The 17,439-nt window shown below is 33.5% G+C and overlaps 1 protein-coding gene across 4 annotated transcripts in view; it reads right to left on the bottom strand.

Annotated features, from left to right (window-relative positions):
* The window catches only part of COL4A5 (collagen type IV alpha 5 chain), a 196,294-nt gene that overhangs the window by 20,335 nt on the left and 158,520 nt on the right, over positions 1–17,439 (bottom strand). For 2 of the 4 annotated variants that reach the window (XM_032476033.1, XM_032476032.1), the window contains 6 exons: positions 8,756–8,882; positions 5,891–5,971; positions 5,145–5,243; positions 4,543–4,593; positions 3,161–3,346; positions 1,434–1,442 (listed from right to left, as the gene is read on the bottom strand). In XM_032476033.1, the coding sequence (XP_032331924.1) occupies positions 1,434–1,442; positions 3,161–3,346; positions 4,543–4,593; positions 5,145–5,243; positions 5,891–5,971; positions 8,756–8,882 (553 nt within the window). The remainder of the gene's footprint in view (positions 1–1,433; positions 1,443–3,160; positions 3,347–4,542; positions 4,594–5,144; positions 5,244–5,890; positions 5,972–8,755; positions 8,883–17,439) is intronic. The other 2 variants (XM_032476034.1, XM_032476035.1) reach the window with 1 other exon arrangement.

Genomic DNA, 17,439 nt, shown 5'->3' on the forward strand with positions numbered 1-17,439 from the left:
TCAACTAGGCCTCACCCATGGGCCCTGCCCTTGGTCTGCTGAGTCAAGTTTTAGCAAGAATTCTGCTAAGTCAATTTAGGGAGAGTCTCCCAACCCTTGATAGCTGATCAAGTTCCTCATTCCTCATCCTTGATGTCTAAGCCCTTGGCTTGCCTTTAGCAAAAATTCTAATAGGCCAGTTTACCCTCGATGTCTCCTTTTTGTAATTTTTTATCCACTGACTCCATCACCCTGCTAGTTGACTATAAATCCCCATTTGTCGTTGTTATATTCAGAGTTGAGCTCAGTCTCTTTCTCTCTCCTATTGAAATAGTCTTTCCCCTACTGCAATAGTCTTGAATAAAATCTATCTTGCTATTATTAACAAGTGTCTAGTAAATAATATTTCTGAGAAATGTAAAACTTAGGTACCTTCTACATCGGATACTCTATGGTTATATGAAATGGATTTGTGGGACAGTAATAAACCAGAGAATCAACTCAGAATCTTGAAAAATTATGAATTTTAAACAGATAAAAAGAGAAAATTTCCTGCCATTCCCAACAACCAGAATTCAGGAGTATACTTTCTGCTCTTGTAGTTTCTCCTTAGAAATCTGAAAAGGGCTATTTATCTTGAGTAATAATAAACACATTAAGATATTTGTGGTTCTTTTTACTCCTGATTAGGTGAATATCTTTTAATACAAATCAGCAATTTTCTATTGGGAACCTCTTGGTAACTGCTCTTTGATGTGTACTATTTATAGGTATAGGATGAACATAGGATTAAGAGGCTTTAATCTGTGCTGGTTGCATTTAATTTTTTGTTTTATTCTGTGCCTATTAGTCCATTTTCATAGCAGTAGAATTTAGAACTCTGTGACAATCCAAAATGCAAAAATGGGGTGGTTTGAAAAATTATGCGAGGTATGGCAAGTCAAGAACTGTATATTTGCAGGATCTGACAATACATATTATTGTTTACAAAAATGCCTTTTTGAAGAACAGTTCATTTCATTTATGCTAACAGACATAAGGCAAAAACTTTTAAATATAATCTAAAGGCAAAGGTAAAATATTATACAATATACTTTTGGGTACTAAAATTTTCAACTAAAAATGACACAAATATATGAATTTTAAAATGTTAAATTAATTTTCCTAATTAGGTAATTTTGAGTTATTCCAATACTCAGAAGCACTGAACTCTACAAGTTCCTGACAACTTTCAGAGATAGACCAACATGTAAGAACTGAATTGGCATATATGCTCTTAAAATATATTCAAACATTTGAAAACATTAGGTACAGGTGTACATATACCTATATACACACATATGCATACACTATATATGTGTATATAAATAATATACACATACATGAAATATATATAAAATATAAGAAAAGTTTCATACTTCATGCAGATACTACTTTGGAGTTAAGGAGCTAACCTGTAGGACCTGGATAGGGATCAAAGTTCACCAAGGCCCAATGTCATCATTAACAAAAAGGAAAAATACCAAATTGTTAGAAATATCAAGAAACTAAAGCATTACACTAACTTCTTTCAAGTTAAACTTTAATTCAATAAAAGAATACTCTGAAAGTTCATATTCATGCATCTGTATATAAACCAAATTATCACCACTTAGCATCAATACAAAAATAAAAACAGCACATGTGACATATTTTGAAAGACAAAAATTTTTTTTATAATAATCATTGCTATGAGTGCAGACAAAAACAATCAATTCTAAGAGCAATTGGGTTTTGCAATTCCATTTTAATTTGCAGTTTATGAACAAATAGAGAAGTCACAAACACTCATCAGATTCTTCTTCTGACTACTTTTTTATTATTTCTTTTATAAACAGTAATTTTTAAAGCAACTTTGTGACTGATGTCTTTATGTTGACATATTTCAAAGTAATGTTCAACATTGAGGCTCTGTTACTGGTAAGAATAAATAGCCACAGTGCTGATTAAAATATGAAAAAGGGTAATAGTTTGGTTTACTTGAATTATTGCATGCATAACCAAGCAAGGTATCTGTGTCAGTTCTTTACATTGCATGCAAGAGAGTTAACATGGCTGAGGAGATTTTCACTGGTTTCCTTCAATAGTAAACCAAAGTAAAACTTAAAGTAATACACTCTCTATAAACAATAGTCAGATCAGATAAAATCTGGTTTTGAAAATGATCTTCTGAACAAAGAATATGATCTCATCTAGTTGATGTTTTTATAGCATATCTTATTAAAATTAACTGCAATCACTTCAGCGTTTATGGAAAATTTCATTTTAAATACATTTTAAAAATGAGTCAGAGACCGTCAAAGGATAAAAGGGCAATTGTTTTGTTTCTTTAATCTTAAATTTCTCTTATTTAAAAAAATCAATGAAGGCCAAGTTTTCAGTACCTGGAAATATAAAAATTGAATATCAAGTCTTAAGAATCTATTAATAGTCTATCACCAGTGATTGGGCTCAGCAATATTAATCCAGGGTGAAAATGAGCAGCATTCCCAAACTTAGTAAAATGAAATGACACAGCACAAACACAAAATGAAAAGTGAACATTGGGTGCAAAACTGAGACTACTTGAGCAGTTAACACAAGACAAATGAGGTACAGACATGAAGCTGGTATGGAAAGATCGCTATTCAATTTAATCATGCTGTGATGTTGAAGATAAATTTGATTGCCTAGCTCCTAGAGAAGATAATTTTTTTTATTATGCTTGTTGACATTTGCTGATCATATGGCAGAACCATAGCAACACTTTTGGTATGGAACACAAGCATCTATTGGGTGATCACTAAAATGATTTCTGTGATGACATGCTGAGAAGCTCACATTAAAAATGCAAATGGAATTTTGCTGCCAGGTTATCAGTATAGCTTTATGTTTAATAAAGAAACTAATAAATCCACTATTTCCTTTTTTCCTCCAAGTCGGTTTGTTTTAGTTCAACTTTAAGTAAATGATAAAAGGCATTACTGAAATGAATTATTAGGTACCATCGAAATGGACAGAGCTAGGAATAAAACAAGCTATTTCCTCTTAAGAAGTTCTTTCGATTACAGATTCTAAAGTCCTAAAAGACTGAATAACCTGCCAGCAAAATGAAATAAATGGACAAATAAATAGACCATTCCCCTACCATTCATGTACGTACCTGGTCTACCAGGAGGACCTTGGGGCCCAGGGTTGCCTTTAGGGCCTTCCAGAGCTGGACCTGGAGGACCAGGAGGGCCTGGGGGACCTTGCAGACCAGGGAAACCATGAAAACCTGGTTCACCCTTTGGACCTGGAAGGCCAGGGTTTCCTGGAATGCCAGGTAATCCTCCATCACCCTTTTGACCTATGAAAGCAAAGTGATGTTAGAAAACGCATTAAATGATATGAGTATTAGGCTTGTCTATAAGACTAAAGCTATTCACACTTACTAGAAGAAGTAATGAAATTTACTAAGGTCATCTGTACCTCCCACCAATTTCCAACCCATTAAAAAAACACACTTTCCCTATTAAATATATTTATCTGTTATTAGAAGTGTATTAGAGTATGTACAGAAATACAGAAACAGTAATAGCTTGTATCCTAAAAGACACTTTTTGTATTAGGACATAGAATATGACCAGTAGCTATGAGAGAAAAGGAGAAAAAATAAAAAATATAAAGTAGCTGCAAGAATAGGTTAGAGATAGCTGGAGGAAATTTTTTTTAAAAATGTTTTGAGACTAATGGGAGCTATGGATATTCAGAGGTTGCTGTGTATCCTTGAAGACCATTCTATCCAAAATTTAGAATCACAATCTAGAAAAACTGTTCTCAACACCTTTTCTACATCACCAACATGCCTGAGAGCAATTTAACAGTCACACATGAAAGTAAAAACTTTTATGTCGGGATCATGAAAAGAATATCAGAATATGTAGTAGATATCTGTGGTTTGAAAAAACCTCATAGAAAGTAGCTAATGGTCATTTCAGAACATAAACATACATATCTGTACACACATTTTGTCACTTAATTAACTATTTGATGCTCACAATAAGAGTAAAAACAAATAATGGAAGGCAGATGTGTGTGCACACATAGCCAATCAATATGTAAGATGCAAATTAAGATGGAGTTTTCAAGAGACATTTTTTATTATTGGTACATATTTCTACAGTTTCCTTACATTATCTTGGCTTTGTTTCCATGGGGATAAAAGTGGCTTTTTTTTTCTGGCTAAAAGAACTTTTTAAAATTTAGTGAAATATACCTCTTCCTATAATTTTGCTTTCTTTCTTTATCATTTTCTCAGCGTTTATTTATGAAGTTAATGAAGAGATAGCTATACGTAAATTTTGCTAACAATGCATTTTTATAGTACAACTCCTTATACTAAGTGGCTAGTTAGGAAATGCCTTAAGATGTAACTCTAGCTTTGAGTTGTCTGGGGTGCATGTTCATTTTATAACAGTAAATGGTAGAGATGGAAAAATAAGTATATTAGAGAATATTATCTTTTTACAAACTGATTTAGTATTTCACTTTATTCAAGTTTACCAGAAAGTCCTGGGAGTCCAGGAGGTCCTGGGATTCCAAAGCCTGGTTGACCTGTCAGAGCATAAACCAAAAGACTCTCAAATAGATAATAATAATTGAAACAGAGACAAATAATTTGGGGATCATTTAGGTTTTTAGTAAGTGCTATAATGTGTATTACATGAAAAATAGAGTAGATTTCCCACATCGAACTACAATTCTAGCATGAGAAAATCACACAAACATGTATTTGTGATGAGTGTTAAATATATCTTTATATACTCACATCAAATATGAATATATATATACAAATGGAATATAGATTGCATAATGAAAGGAAGTTACCCAGAGTAGCTGAAGAAAGCTGGGGAATTTCCTGAAATGAAAAGTTGGCCAAGAAAGGATATGGAGTTTTTCGTAAGAGGGAGGCAACTTGATCAATAAACGTGAGCTAATATTCTCAGGACAGAGTGGAAGAAGGTAATTAGGGAAGGAAAAGTGTGTGGTAGCTTAGATGGTAAGAAAGAAGATATAATTTCATCATGGGTAATAAAGGGCAAAAGTTAGAAAGTTAAAGCAGACAAAGGGGAAACCAGAAAAGAATAATGAAAAAAATATAGCACCTGGTTCACCCTTCTGTCCAGCTGGTCCAGGAATACCATCTTGACCTGGTTTGCCTTTTTCACCTGGAGGCCCTGGTGGCCCTGGACGACCTCCACCACCTAAAGAACAGAGTACAGCTGGTTATACCTATCTTTCCACATCACTTTTTCTTCCATATTCCAAATTCTTTCCTTATCAGCTTCAAATAGTTCTATGTAAAAGACACCAAGTGTCTCTGGGACACTGCCTTAAATCATGGAATCTTGTGAAAAAGAAGCATAAAAGAAATAAAGGATAATAAAAATAAGGAACTGCTTTATCATTCACTTAGTAACCCAAACATTTCAGCTTCTCATTTTAATCTACCTTTAGAATATACAAGAAAGTAACTGTGGGGATGGAATGGGGATGGGGTGCATTATAGGCCTCATATGGGGCCAAGAGAAATGACTGGCTTTAGAAGGAAGTAAACAAACATAAGGCTACACCTTGCCATCCTAAAATATCAAAGCTATCTACTGTTATAGGATACTTGAAAATAACTCTCCTTGGATAAAGTGAGACTGAAAAATAAGGTCTCACAATAATAATTTTAAGCAACTTTCATTTGAAGTTGTTCACTTTGTATAACAAGTGGTGCTAAGTGAATGATCACCATGTTTCTTTGCTTTGAAAATGTTCACAGCTCCCAGAAATGATCTGACTTTCCCAAAATGAATAAAGCCTTAGTCCTAATGAACAGCAAACCCTTATGTTTCATGCTTACCTACAGGACCAGGTTCTCCTGGAAGGCCAGGGTTCCCAGGAGGACCATTAATACCTTTTGATCCAGGAAGGCCTGGGGTTCCTAGAGTAAAGAGCTCAATTTAATAATAAAATAAAAACTGCATTGCTTTGAGACCTATAATTCAAATTTATAATTAAGAGTGTTAGCATAAAAACGGTGAAGAATAGAAAGAAAACCCCAAAAGATGCTGGTGTTTGCTGGATATTTTAAGAATAATTTTAAGTTTTAAATTGATTTATCCAGAGGCTGACATTACATATATTCATAATAAAAATTGCCACCATATTATACACTGGTAGAATTGGTACGATTCCATTGTACGGATATATCAAATTTTTCAAAATCCATTCATTTATTGTTTGACATTTGGGTTGTTGTTATGTTTCAGCTATTATGAATACCTATTCTATTTATGGAAACCTGGTCTACTTAACCATTATGAGTAATGCTGCGATGGATATTTCTGCACTGGTATTTTTGTGGACATAAGTCAATTTATCTTGGGTGAATACTTAGATAGGAATGGAACTGCTGAGTCACAGAGTAGGAATATGTTGTGTTTTATAAAACAAACAAACAGACAGACAAACAATATTTGGGAATTCCAGTTCTTCCAGATCCTTGTACAACATATGGTGATTCCAGTTGTTATAATAACAGTCATTCTGGTATTACTTCACCATAGTTTAAATTTGCATTTCCCTGACAGCTATGATATCGATCACCTTTGCATGTACTTATTGGGCATCCATGTATCTTCTTTTTTGAAAAGCCTGTTCCAAGTTTTCCCCCACTTAAAAAATGGATTGTGTATCTTGTTATTATTGAGTTGTAGAAGTTCTTTATATATTCCAGATATCAGTCATTTGTCAGATATATGTTTAGCAAGTATTTTGTCCTAGTTGGTGGCTTTCCTATTCATTTTCTTAATGCTGTCTTTCGATGAGCAGAAGAAAAGAGGAACTCAGTTTCTTTAAAAGAAAAAAACAGAGTGTGGAGCAATTGGACATCTCTATGAAAAAAAAGAACCTTGACCTCTACATCACACCATGGAACTATTTTTATTCGAGACATATCATAAACCTAAATACAAAAGCTTAAACATTAAAACTTACAGAAAAAACAGAATATTTCCATAAACTTCAATCAAATATTTCCTCAATAGGACACAAAAGGCACTAACTATGAAAGAAGAGTAAGGAATTGAACTTTATTAAAATTAACAACTTTGGTCATCACATGACAGCACTAAGAGAGTGAAAGGCAAATATGAGACAGAAAGAATCTATCTGTAATACACGTATCTGACAAAGGACTCATTCAAAATATATAAAGAACCTCTCTGAATCAATAAGAAAAAAGGCAAACAACTCATTGAATAAGTGCAGAAAAACTTGGTGCAGGCACTTCAAAAAGACGCTATCCAAATGGCCAATAAGTATATGAAAAAGTGTTTAATGTCATTCATTAATAAAATGTAAATTAAAACTTCATTGAGTTACCACTATGTAACCCACCAGAAGTGCTAAAATTAAAAAGACTGACAACACCAAGAGAGGTGAAGATATGGGCAACTAGATATTTCATGCCACAAAGTACTATACTACATGGTTACGGCAAGCCACCAGCACCCACCCATGGACATACACACATTGCAGTTGGGACCATAATTTATAAAACGACTGTGGAAAATTGGCACCATTTACTAAAGTCAAATGTATAGCTACCCTATGACTCAGTAATTCTATTATTAAGTTTTTGTATAAGAGAAATGAGTACATATGTCCCCCAAAAGACTTGTCAAAGAACGTTATTAGCATCTTTTTTCCTTAATTGTCCCAAACTGAAAATAACTCAAAAGTCCATCAAGAGGAGAAGGGGTAATTGATTACAGTGTATTTCTTCAATGGAATATTATAGAGCAATGATGAAAAAGAAACTGCTGACAGGATAAATTAATCTTACATACATAGTAATGACTAAAAGACACAAGGACATATACTGTATGATTCCATTTATATGAATTTCAAGAACAGGTAAAATTAATTGATGGTGATAGAAGTTATAGTAGTGGATACCTGGAGAAGGGGGGATTCATTCACTGTGAAGGGCCATGGGCAAACTTTATGGGGTAAGATAACTGTTTTATATCTTGATATGCTTGATGGGTACATGGATATATATATACATACATCGGTAAAAACTCATCAATATCTTGTATATTTTACTGTATCTATGTTATACTTCAATAAAAACGTTAAGGAAAAGATAACCAAAGGCCCACTTCATACATACCACTGTGCAATCCAAAAAATAAATCAAAATAAATAAATACAAGTATAAATAGAGCAATTACTATAACAATCGAGTTCAGGCTACCTACTTGACTATAGTGCAAAGTCTCTTTGCTTGCATGACTCACTCCTTGTCATTTGAATGAACTGTACAATTGTTCTACCAACAGCCACCCACTGTGTGCCAGAGTACAACATTCCTAGAGAATCAGCATCAGGTTAGGGCTTGGCAGTGTACATTATCACCTACAAAAATAGTAATGCCTCTTCAGTGACTTGTGCCTAGCAGTCAAAGATTAAAAAATGCTCCACCAAACAGTGTCTCTGACCACAGGATATTGTGCTGCTGAGGTGGCAATACTCATTCTCACTGAATATAGAAATAAATTTGGGTAAAAAAATGGTTAAAGAACTATTTCAAAATTATGTTACTGGTCAGTATCTGATTGAGAAATAGAACAGAAGTCTGTCAAATAAGAAGTTGCTCGGTGGCATGGGTTAGAATAGATAAGGAAGGAGAGAATGAAGCATTTAAGAAAAGTAGTATTACCAGGAAATCCAGGAAGGCCTGGTTGTCCTTTTGCTCCAGGAGCCCCTGGTAATCCAGGCAAACCAGGATCTCCCATAGAACCTTTGATACCAGGGTTCCCTGGGTATCCGGGCAGACCAGGTTCACCCTAAAAACATGAATAACAAGATAAAACTGAAGTCTCTACATGACTTAGATTGTATAACAACATAATATTTATAGAGCTTTTACTATATGTCAGGCACTCTGCTAAGTGCTTTACATAAATTGCTTCATTTAATCATCACAACAGCTCTTTGAGTTAGGCTTTATCATCTCCATTTATAAATGAGAAAACTGAATCTTGGAGAACTCAAGTGCCTAAGGTTTCTACTAAGTAGCAAAACTGGGATTTGAACTAAGGTTTGTCAGACTCCAGAACTATTCGCATGATATGCAGATTATTATTCTCATTAATCCTTAACAACTCTATAAGAAAGATACCATTATTAGCCCCATTTTACAGTTTGCAGCTAATAAGTGGTGAAATCTGGATTGAGGTCCAGACAGTTTGATTTCAGAACCTGTGAATATCATCCCTAGTATGCTACAACGAAATTCATTACTTCCAATAAGTATGCCAAACAATAACTACAGCACGTTTTATTGTAAAAGGTAAATTTCATCTTAACATGAAGAAGTCTATCAGTTCTTCAGGAGACATCTCAAATCCCATTTCCTCCATGAAGAATTCCAGGACAAAGAGAATTAACCCTAAACATTTAGGGTAGGTTCTTATTCCATCATCTCTATAATGGTTGCACATATGCATGTCTTGACTCTACACTGAAAACTTCTTTGGGGTCAGAGACAATGCATATATAACCATTTTTGCTCAATGAACACTTGCATTGTTTTCTTCTAGTGGAGCCTTAGCAGAATTCATACCCACTTTCACAATTAAACCAAAATTTTCCCAATAACAATGAGAACATATGCCATAACTCTAAGTCTACCAGGGTTCACTGCTCTGCCCATGACGACAGTGACCTCTCCAACAAAGTGTCAGTGCTCAGCATCACCTACTAAATACTTACTTCCTTGTTCATTTAGTGCTTATGGTTGTCTAGGTGAATAAGATCATCTATTTGTGACTCAAGAGTTACTGCATTGCAGGAAAAACTTCTTAACCTAATGATTTTTCTCCTTACATCCCATTAAAAAAAAAACAAGACTCTTAGGCTGGGAATATATATATTTTTGTCTGAACCTTTATAAATCAAACATCTAGCACATTTTTACACACATAATAGGTATACAATTAGATTTTGGACTGAACCAGTTTCATCTTAGGTATTTACACAGAAAAGACTTGAATAAACTATCATAATTCTTGTTATTCATGAATCAATGACATTTATATATCAAAATTGGAAAACAAGAAGACAATTTCAATATTCTGAACATGGTAAATCTGAAAGGCAGTTGACAAATTTCTGATTATTCATAATAAAGTATGTTAAATTCTACAAATAATTCCAATCTATAATTTCAACCAGCACTTGTTCCCTAATACAGTTCTTCTTACCACCCTGTGGCCTTCCTTCTTCAAACCAAGTAACTTATAAAAAGAAAGTAAAAAAAAGTGTATATATTTTACTAGGCCTTATGAAAAGCACTAAAATTTGCTAGTTCAAGTTTCAGTTAAGCTTTTATTACTCATATACTTGCAGAAAAAACAATGGGCTTCAAAAAAGGTAAGCAAGATGAAATGAAAAAGATAGTACTCAGAAAATCAACAAATTGGCCAAGAATCCTGTAAATCACTCTGAGAAAGGAAAAGTCTAGTCTATTTACATTTTTAGCAAAAGCTGGACGTGACTTGAATACGCTTAAACCACAAATATCTATGTTTATTCTAATGTCTAGCTTTGATATAATTATTTTTTAAACTTAGATATAATTGACATATAACATTATACCAGCTTCAGGTGTACAAAATAATGATACAGTATTTGTATATACTGTGAAATGATCAACACAGTAATTCTAGTTAACATGCATCACCATACATAGCTGTAACACTTTTTGTTCTTGTGATGAAAAGTTTTAAGCAATTTTCAATATACAATACAGTATTATTAACTATAGTCACCATGCTATATATTACATCCCCTGATTTACTTATTGTATTACTAGAAGTTTGTACTTTTTAACCCCCTTCCCATTTCACCCCATGCCCCACTCCTGCTTCCAGCAAAAACCAATCTGTTCTCTGTACCCACAAGCTTGGTCTTTGTTTTTTGTTTTTATTTTGTTTATTTTTAGATTCCACAAATAAATGAGATCATATGGTATTGATCTTTCTCTGTTGGACTTGTTTCACTTAGCATTAATGCTCCCAAGGTCCATCTATATTGTCACAAATGGCAAGATTTCATTCTTTTTTATGACTGAGCGATATTTCATTGTATGTATATAAGTATATATGTATATATGTGTGTGTGTATGTATGTATGTATATATTTTCATTCTTTATCCATACATGCATTGATGGACACTTTGGTTGCTTCCTTATCTTGGCAATTGAAAATAATGCTGCAACAAACATGGGAGTGCAAATATCTTTTCAAGTTAGTGTTTTCATTTTCTTTGGATAAATACCCAGAAATGGGAATCGTTGGATCATATGGTAGTTCAATTTTTAATTTTTGGAGGAACCTGGATACTGTTCTCCATAGTGGCTGCACCAATTTACATTCCCACCATCAGTGTGTAAGGGTTCCCTTTCTCCACATCTTTGCCAATACTTGTTATTGTCTTTTGGATAACAGCCATTCTAACAGGTGTGATGCAATATCTCATTATGATTTTGATTTGCGTTTCCCTGATGACTAGCGATGTTGAGCACCATTTCATGTACCCGTTGGCCATTTGTATGTCTTTTTTGGGAAAATGTATATTCATTCTCTGCTCATTTTAAAATTGGATTTCATGGGTTTTTTCTTTGTTTTACTATTGAGTTGTATGAGTTCTTTATATATTATAGATATTAACCCCAATCAGATATATGATTTGCAAATATTTTCTCCCATTCAGTAGGTTGTTTTTCATTTTGTTGGTTACCTTTGCTCTGCAGAAGCATTTTAGTTTGATGTAGTCCCACTCATTTATTTTTGCTTTTTTTGCCTTTGCTTTGGTGTCCAATTAAAAAACCCACTGCCAAGACCAATGTCAAAGAGCTTATCACCTGTGTTTTCTTCTAGGAGTTTTATAGTCTCAGGTCTTATGCTCAAATCTTTGACCCATTTTGAGTTGATTTTTGTATATGGTGTAAGACAGTGGTCTAGTTTCATTCTTTTGCATGTGGCTGTCCAATTTTCCCAACACTATTTATTGAAGATACTGTCCCTTCTCCCACTGTATATTTTTGGCTTCTTTGTCATAAATTGACTATACTTACTTAGATTTATTTCTGGGATGTCTATTCTTTTCCTTGATCTATGTGTCTGTTTTTATGCCAATACCATAACATTTTGATTTGATTACTATAGCTTTGTATTATAGTTTGAAATCATGGAGTGTAATGGCTCCAGCTTTGTTCTTCTTTCTATTGCTTTGGCTATTTGTGGTCTTTTATGGTTCCATACAACTTTTAGGATTGCATGTTCTATTTTGTGAAAAAATGACATTGGAATTTTATAGGAACTGCATCAAATCTGTAGATTGCTCTGCATAGTATGGACATTTAAGCAATATTAATTCTTCCAATTGATGAGTATGGAAAATATTTCCTTTTGCTTGCGTCTTCTTCAATTTTTTTCATTGGTGTATTACAGTTTTCAGTGTACGGGTTCCCAGTGTACAGTGTACTTCTTTTGTTAATTTATTCCCAGGTGTTTTAATCTTTTTGATGCAATTGTAAATGAAATTGTTTCCTTAAATTTTCTTTCTGCTAGTTCATTATTAGTGTATAGAAAAACAACAGATTTTTTTAAATATTGATTTGGCATCCTACAAACTGACTGGATTTGTTTATTAGTTCTAACAGCTTTTTTGTGTGCTCTTTAGGGTTTTTTAATATATATGTCATTTGCAAATAGTGACAGTTTTACTTCTTCTTTTCCTATTTGATTGCTTTTTATTTTTATTTTTTTGATCTGGCTAGGACTGCCAATGCTATGTTGAATAAAAGTGGTGAGGGTGGGCATCCCTGCTTGTTCCAAATCTTAGAGGAAAAGCTTTCAGCTTTTCACCATTAAGTGTGATGTTAGCTGTGGGTTTGCCATATACGGTTTTTATTATCTTGAGGTATGTTCCATCTATTGTGATGACCGTATGATTTTTATCCTTCATTCTGTTAATATGGTGGATCATATTGTTTGATCTGCAGATATTGAACCATCCTTGCACCTCTAGAATAAATTCCCCTTGATCATGATACATAATCTGTTTAATGTATCGCTGAGTTTGGTTTGCTAATATATTATTGAGGACTTTTGCACCTATGTTTATCATGATAATGGCCTGTAATCTTGTTTTCTTGTGGCATCCTTGTCTGGTTTTGGTATCTGGGTTTAATACTGGCCTTGTAAAATGAATTTGGAAGTATTCCTTTGTCTTCTATTTTTTAGAAAAGTGTGAGAAGGATTGGTATTAATTCTTCTTTAAATGTTGGGTAGAACTCACCAGTGAAGCTGTCTGGTTCTAGACTCTTTTTTGGGAACTTTACTATAACTCTGAAAACGGAATACATCATCCCTAATGAGTCAAATTTAACATTATGAAACTACCTAACAAATATAGTAACACTGTTAAGACTTGAATGCTTTTTAACAATGATGAAAATAGGTCTTCTTTCAAGGTCACTGTGTTGTATAACAGGCAGTTCATGTAGAAATAGGAGTCAATTTTATCTCTTTTTTTACCGTTAAAATTCAAATTGATAATCCAAGAGTATTTGGATCATAGTCATTCTCTACTGTCTCTTAGTAACAGCATCTTTGCTTCCATTCCATGATATAACCTAAGACACAAAATAAAATATCAGGCTTGCCTCACTATACAGACTGGAAGACAAAAAGTTGGTGAAAAAGCTGATACTATGTGTTATTATGTTCCATTGTAAAGCAGCAGAAGTATTGCCAATGGGGGGGAAAAAACCAGAACAATGAGTTTAAAATATTTGGTGAGAAAGGGTAAAACCACACCCTACTTTATGGCAAGAAGAATAATACAACAGTAGCCCAATCAGTTGGAAGTTGTGGTTCCCACATAATAATCTTTTTTTTACAGTTCAATTTATATTTGAAGGTTAAAGACACCATGAACCAAGCCATACATAGGTTCTTCTTTAGCTGGGAAACATTAACAGTAGGGAAATTAAAGAGTGGATGCAGAGATACTCCTACTTAACATTTTACTAAATGATATAGAAAAGGGAGTATAAAATAAGATCTTTAAGTCTGCATGCTACTTAGCTCTCCTAGGTAGTGAAATTTTAAGCTAACAGGGGCAAACTGGTAAAAAATGGCTCAAAGTTGCCTGAGCATGCCAAAAAGCAATACATGGGATTCAGTGAGTACATCTAAGGTGAAAAATTTAGAGAAAAATAGGAACAAAGTTTATGGTATCCTTCACCACCAAATGAAGGAATAATGATAGCAAATTGTTTCAAACATCAGACAATGTAGCCCAAAGTGGCAATAAAATAGTAGGTGTAGTGCTAGTAACTATGTGACACAAAATTACATGTGTTCAAAATTAAATGTGAGGAAAAGAATAGCACCCATTTGTTCATCAAATTTCACTGTGGTTTTGATTTGCATTTCCCTAATGATTAGTGATGTTGAGTGTCGGTTCATGTGCATGTTGACCATCTGTATACACACAGTCCCTGACATATCATGGTTTAACCTCATGATAGTGCAAAAGCAAAACACATTCAGTGGAAACTATGCTTCACATTTTGAATTTTGATCTTTTCCTAGGCTAGCTACATGCAGTATAATACTCTCTTGTAGTGCTGGGCAGCAGTAGTCTATGCAGCTCTCAGTCAGCCATGGGATCATGAGGGTAAACAACCAACACACTTAACCACCATTCTATATTCAACCATTCTGTTTTCCACTTACAGTATAGTATTCAATAGATTACATGAGATATTCAACACTTTATTATAAAATAGGCTTTGTGTTAGATGATTTCGCCCAATATAGTGTTCTGAGCATGTTTAAGGTAGTTTAGGCTAAGCTATGATATTTGTTAGGTTAGGTGTATTAAATGCATTTTTGACTTACATTATTTTCAACTTATGATGGGTTTGTCAGGACATAACCCTATCCTAAGTTGAGAAAGATCTGTGTCTTCCTTGAAGACAGGTCTAACCCAAGCCCTTTGCCTATCACTGAATTGTGTTGTAAGGTTTTTTTGTTGTTGAATTGTAGGAGTTCTTATATATTCCAGATATTAATCCCTTATCAGATATGACTTGCAAATATTTTCTCCTATTCCTTGGTTTGTTTTCTCACTCTGTTGATAGTATCACTGGATGCACAGAAAATTTCACTTTTTATGTAGTTCAATTTCTCTATACGTTCTTTTGTTGTCTGTGTTTTTGCTATCATATCCAAGAAATCACTGCCAAATCTAATGTCATGAAGGTTTCCCCTCATGTTTTCTTCTAAGAGTTTTTTAGTTTTCAGGTCTTTTATTTACATCTTTAATCCATTTTGAGTTAATTTTTATATATGGTGTAAGAAAAGGGTCTAACTCCATTATTTTGCATGTGGGCATCCAGTTTCCCAAACATCATTTGTTGAAGACACTGTACTTTTCCCACTGAGCGGTCTTGGCACACTTGTCAAACATTATTTGACCATATTTATAAGGATTCATTTCTGGGCTCTCTTTTCTTTTGGTTTATTTATCTAGCTTTAGGACAGCACCACACTGTTTTAATTGTTATATCTTTGTAATATAGTTTGGAAGAAAAAATTGTGATGCCCCAGCTTTGTTCTTCTTTTTCAAAAAAAAACAAAAGGTTTTTTTTTTCTTGACTATTTGGGATCCCTTGAGGTTCCATGTGAATTTTAGGATACATTTTTTTTTTATATCTGAAAAAAATCCAATTAGAATTTTGATAGAACCTGTCTTGAATCTGTAGATCATTTTGGGTATGAACATCTCAACAACATTAAGTCTTCTGATCCATGAACATAAGATATCTTTCCATTTATTTGTCTTTTTAATTACTTCAGCAGTGTTTTATAGTTTTTAGTGTATAAGTCCTTCATCTTGGTTTGATTTATTCCTAAGTATTTTATTCTTTTTGATACTATTGTAAATGGAAATGTCTTATTAATTTTCTTTTAGGATTATTCACTGTTAGTGTACAAAAACCAACTGATTCTGGTATGTTGATTTTTTATCTTGCAACTTTGCCAAATTTGTTTATTGGTTTTTAGCTAATTAGATTTTTATGTGGAATCGCTACAGTTTTCTACATACATGACTATGTCACCTATGAACAGAGGTAATTTTACTTTCTCCATTCTGATTTTGATGCATTTTATTTCTTTTTCTTGTATAATTCCTCTGGCTAGCATTTCCAGTACTGGGTTTAATAAAAGTGGCCAGAATGTACATCTTTGTTTTCTCCTGATCTTAGGGAAAAGACTGCTTTTTACCACTCAGTATAATATTAGTTGTGGGCTTTTCACATATGGACTTTATTATGTTCAGGTAGTGTCCTTCTATTACTAGCTTGCTGAGTTTTTTTTTTTTTTAATCATGAAATGGTGTTGAATTTTTTCAAATGCTTTTTCTGCTTAAATTGTGACAATCATGTGGGTTTTTCCTTTCATTCTGTTACTGTGATGTATACAATAGCGATTTTTGTATGTTAAACCACCTTTGAATTCCAGGAATAAATCTCACTTGATCGTGGTGTACGACTATTTTGTTAAGAACTTTTACATCAATATGCATAACAGATATTGGTCTATAGTTTTCTAATCTTACAATCTTTGCCTGTCACTGGAATCAGGGTAATGCTGGTAATGGTAACCAGGGTAATGCTGGTGTTCCCTCATCTTCAATTTTTTGGAAGCACTTGACAATGATTGGTATCAATTCTTTTTGAAATGTGTTGAAGAATTCAGCAGTGAAGGCATCTGGTCCTGGGCTTTTGCTTGTTGGGAGGTCTTTATGTTACTTTTATTATACAGTCTCCTTAGTAGCTATAGGTCTATTCAGAAAATCTATTCTTTATGACTCTGTATTGTGTGTATCTAGGAATTTGTCCATTTCAAAGTTATCCAATTTGTTGGTACACTTGTTCATAGTACTCTCATAATCCTTATTTTTGTAAAAGTGGTGGTAATGCCTCCTCCTTTATTTCATATTTTAGCTATTTGAGTCTTCTCCCTTTCTTTTGGCCAACCTAGCTAAAGGTTTTTCAATTTTGTTCATCTTTTCAAAGAACCAACTCTTGGTTTTATTGATTTTCTCTATTGTTTTTATTCTCTATTGTATGTATATGTTTTAATCTTTATTATTTTCTCCCTTCTGCCACCTCTGGGTTGATTTTGTTCCTTTTCTAGTTTCTGAAGGTATAAAGTTAAATTGCTGATTTAGGATCTTTCTTCTTCAATGTAAGCATTTACATTATAAATTTCCTTCTTAGCATTGCTTTTGTTGGATCCTATAAGATTCTGTATGTTGTG

This window comes from Camelus ferus, chromosome X (genome assembly GCF_009834535.1).
Source record: "Camelus ferus isolate YT-003-E chromosome X, BCGSAC_Cfer_1.0, whole genome shotgun sequence".
NCBI lineage: Eukaryota > Metazoa > Chordata > Mammalia > Artiodactyla > Camelidae > Camelus > Camelus ferus.